This window comes from Chaetodon auriga, chromosome 7 (genome assembly GCF_051107435.1).
Source record: "Chaetodon auriga isolate fChaAug3 chromosome 7, fChaAug3.hap1, whole genome shotgun sequence".
NCBI lineage: Eukaryota > Metazoa > Chordata > Actinopteri > Chaetodontiformes > Chaetodontidae > Chaetodon > Chaetodon auriga.
Genome location: NC_135080.1, coordinates 278,524 through 282,500, shown reverse-complemented (window position 1 = coordinate 282,500; position 3,977 = coordinate 278,524). Strand labels below are relative to the sequence as shown.

The window sequence follows — 3,977 nt, the reverse complement described above, 5'->3', positions numbered from 1 at the left end:
ACTAAAAAACAAACAACACTAAAAACATGCAAGATCACCACCTGACCGAATGGTGACAAAAGGAACTGGGTCCCCGGGCGCCGCTGTCGGCTGGCAGCACACCACTCCTGGTCTGCCGCGGAGGAAGGACTGACCACGATGGGTTAAATGTGGAAGAACAATTTCACCGAAGCATGGCACGTGCGTGTTGTGTTGTGTGATTAATAAAGTATGTCTTCTTCTTCTTCTCCACAAATCATCAGTGACTCTGGTTTGGAAGAGATAATTCAGCCAATCAGGAGAGACGAGAGAGAGGACGATGAGGAGGAAACACATGGTGGAGCCAGAGTAGTTCATATTTTCACACTGACTGGAGTTATTATTGTTATTGTTTTCAGGACGTCAGGACAAGAAAGACTTGTTGGACATTGGTCCACCGAGACAAACAGGAGTTACTGCTTCACTGTGAGTCTGCGTCTGTCCTCGGCCGGTTTCTGTCTCGCTCTGCTCCAAATCAAACACGACCAAGTGAGTCTTTGGGGACAAATGGTCAAACCTCGACACGTTTTACTGCACCGAGGATCAGACTGTGAGCAGCGGCCGAACTCTGACGGAGTGACGCAGCCTCCTGCGCTCCTCGGGGCGTTTGTCATTGAGGAGGTGCTGTAGTGGTGTACGCTCCAACAATCGATGGTTCGACCTCTGAGCTGAGCAATAAAACCCGTCTGTGCTGACGAAGAGGTCGGAGCAGCTCTGCAGCATCAGCGCGAACACGCCGTCCACAACGCCGGCAGCACCTCCTGCTGCCGCTGCGTCAGCACAACGCCTCCGCATTACATCACCAGGTCGCAGCCTGCCCGCAGAGTCCGCCGTGCAGGACTTTAAAGGAGCAGGAGCACAGAGAGGAGACGCAGCGCCGGCAGGAAGCGCTGAGACCAGCGAGGACTGACGGGTTTCATCAGCTGGACTGGAACCAGGATCAGTCAGTCCACCTGTCCGCTGTCCTGGAGGTGATGTCAGCAGAAACACGTAAACGGCTGATCTGCTGTGTGCACCTGTGGTCTCACAGTGACATCATCAGTGCAGGGGGACCGCACACCTGTCCAAAGCTCAGCATCACAGCAAAACACCTGTTTGGACAGGTCTGTGTGGACCCAGACCACGGTCTGTGTGGACCCGGGTCAGCGGTCTGTGTGGCCCCGGGTCAGCGGTCTGTGTGGCCCCGGGTCAGCCAGTGGTCTGTGTGGCCCCGGGTCAGTGGTCTGTGTGGATGCGGGTCAGTGGTCTGTGTGGATGCGGGTCAACGGTCTGTGTGGACCCGGGTCTGTGTGGATGCGGGTCAGTGGTCTGTGTGGCCCCGGGTCAGTGGTCTGTGTGGATGCGGGTCAGTGGTCTGTGTGGCCCTGGGTCAGTGGTCTGTGTGGATGCGGGTCAGTGGTCTGTGTGGCCCCGGGTCAGTGGTCTGTGTGGATGCGGGTCAGTGGTCTGTGTGGATGCAGGTCAGTGGTCTGTGTGGACCCGGGTCAGTGGTCTGTGTGGACCCGGGTCAGTGGTCTGTGTAGCTGACGTCTGATGTCTTGTGTGGCGTTCAGGTGACTGTTGTAGAAAACAGAGAAGGAAGAGATGCAGGTTCACAATCATACATGACAAAAGATTAATCTGTGTGTGTGTGTGTGTGTGTGTGTGTGTGTGTGTGTGTGTGTTTCAGGATAAAGCGCATGGCGGGGATGAAGGAGTCTCAGATCAGCGCTGAGATCGAGCTGCTGCCGACCAATGACAAGAAGAAGTGGGCTCGGCCTCCGATCTCCATGAACTTTGAGGTCAGAGCACAAACTGAACTCATTGATTATCAATCAGCATCATTGATCCTTCAGGTCTCTGCTGATCAACACGTCCTCCGTCAGCTTTCACAGATCAAACTGCACACAGAGTAGAAACACATCAGCTGTTAGTGCTGCTTCACTAACCCTCCTCCTCCTCCTCCCCCTCCCCCTCCCCCTTCTCCTTCTCATCCTCCTCCCTTTCCTCGTCGTCCTCCTCCTCATCCTCCTCCTCCTCCTTCTCGCCCAGGTGCCCTTCGCTCCGTCAGGTCTGAAGGTTCGATACCTGAAGGTGTTCGAGCCGAAGCTCAACTACAGCGACCATGATGTCATTAAATGGGTTCGTTACATCGGACGCAGCGGCATCTACGAAACGCGCTGCTGACCCCGCCGCTGCCGCTGGGGCTGTTGGGAAAGACGCTCGCCCCGTGACATCTCCTCTCCAGATATGTGTGTGTGTGTGTGTGTGTGTGTGTGTGTGTGTGTGAGAGACATGTTGTTCTTCAGTTTTCTGTGTTTACTCCTGAGTTATTCCAAATGTCTGATGAGCTCCATGTGGGGACGCAGATCAGCCAATCACATTCCAGAAAACACCTCAGAGGAACTTTGACCTCCCTGAACCCCCTGAACCCAAGGAGGAGACCAGGTCTAAGGAAGACCTGGTTTGGATCCTTTGGGTCAGCAGGGACCAAGCAGAGTCCTCCTGTCTCGTAGTGTACCTGTGATGTGTGTGCTTACCCAGCATGCTTCACTCCTGAAACACGTTCGCTCTGTCGACTCTTTGAAGGTCTGAATTCATTTCGGTGAAAACGTGTCGCTTTTATTTTTTTACTGTTTCCATCCAGATGTGTGTGTGTGTGTGTGTGTGTGTGTGTGTGTGTGTGTGTGTGTCGTGTGTCTGTGTCTGTGTGTGTGTGTGTGTGTGTGTGTGCGTGTGTCTGTGTGTGTGTGCGTGTGTGTCTGTGTGTGTCTCTGTTGTCAAATGTTCCGTTTTCTCAATAAAGATCGACTCTTCAGATTTCTTTCAGTGCGTCTTTATTTGTGCAGCAGCTGAAACATGATGAACACTCGAGTCCTCACGAGTAACTCTGCTGTTTGAACCTGAAACGATCGATGGAGACAAATTCCTTTGAGGTTTTCATCCTCATCAAAGTCAACACCCGAAAAACCACCTGAGACATCAAGTCTGAGCACCACCCAGACCAAGAGGGGCCTCGGTGAACCCGGGGAAGCCCACAAATCTCTGCACATCATGATCATCTCACGTCCAGCTAGCTGATTGGTTGAACCCGTCAGGAGGCGAGTTGGCGGTAGGAGTCTGAAACAAACTGCCCCATTTGAACTACCCCCACCTGCAGCCCGGAGCACCGGCTAGAATGACACCAACGAGCAGCACCGTAGCAGCACCTTAGTGTTGTGTATGAGTCACGACAGGTGTGTCTCAGGTTACGGCAGCAGGTGTAACGGTTCATCGTAAAACGAAGCGTATGACGAAGACGAAGCGCTTCCCTCCCAGTCTCTTAATGCAGCTGAGGTACTGGCCTGCATCTGGGCATGTGAGCGATGGCACATGTACCTGTATGGACGGCGCTTTTTTTTTTTTTTTATTATTAAGAAAAATGGCACATGAGAAAAAGCAGGGTCACATAAACATTGAGATCCATAGTTAAAAATGAAGTAACAATAATATCAATAATTTGTGCTTCTCAATAGAGTAAATGAGAAACAAGCCACGTTTTCCATATTATTTGAGGGTCAAACACACAAGAACAGAGTAACGAACAAAAATAATAATAATAATAAAGAGTAAAAAAAAACAATAAAAAGAGAGAAAAAAAAGAAAAAGAAAAGAGGGAGAAAGAGAGAAGGGGGGCCATCAGTCCATCGGAGAGACTTGATGAATGTTGGATTGCCACTTAGTGTAAAACTTTTCAGAATTACCTCTCACTGAATATTTCATCTTCTCTAGCTTTAGAAAGGACATGACATCCCTGAGCCACTGAGTACTTGAAGGAGCTTTACTAGACTTCCAATGGAGAAGAAGATGGCGTCTTGCTAGTAAGGAAGTAAAAGCTAGAACATCTAATTGCTTGGAAGTGTATCGATTGTAATCTTTGGGATACCCACATATGGCAATATAGGGAGAGACATGAATAGACATTGAAAATATTTTTGACA

The 3,977-nt window shown here is 50.6% G+C and overlaps 1 protein-coding gene across 1 annotated transcript in view; it reads left to right on the top strand.

Annotated features, from left to right (window-relative positions):
- Positions 1 to 2,815, top strand: part of ap2m1b (adaptor related protein complex 2 subunit mu 1b) — an 11,372-nt gene extending 8,557 nt beyond the window's left edge. Inside the window, exons 10-11 of the mRNA XM_076734604.1 lie at positions 1,688 to 1,799; positions 2,050 to 2,815. Coding sequence (XP_076590719.1) covers positions 1,688 to 1,799; positions 2,050 to 2,184 — 247 coding nt within the window. The 3' untranslated portion in view covers positions 2,185 to 2,815. The remainder of the gene's footprint in view (positions 1 to 1,687; positions 1,800 to 2,049) is intronic.
- The last annotated feature ends 1,162 nt before the right edge of the window (positions 2,816 to 3,977 follow it).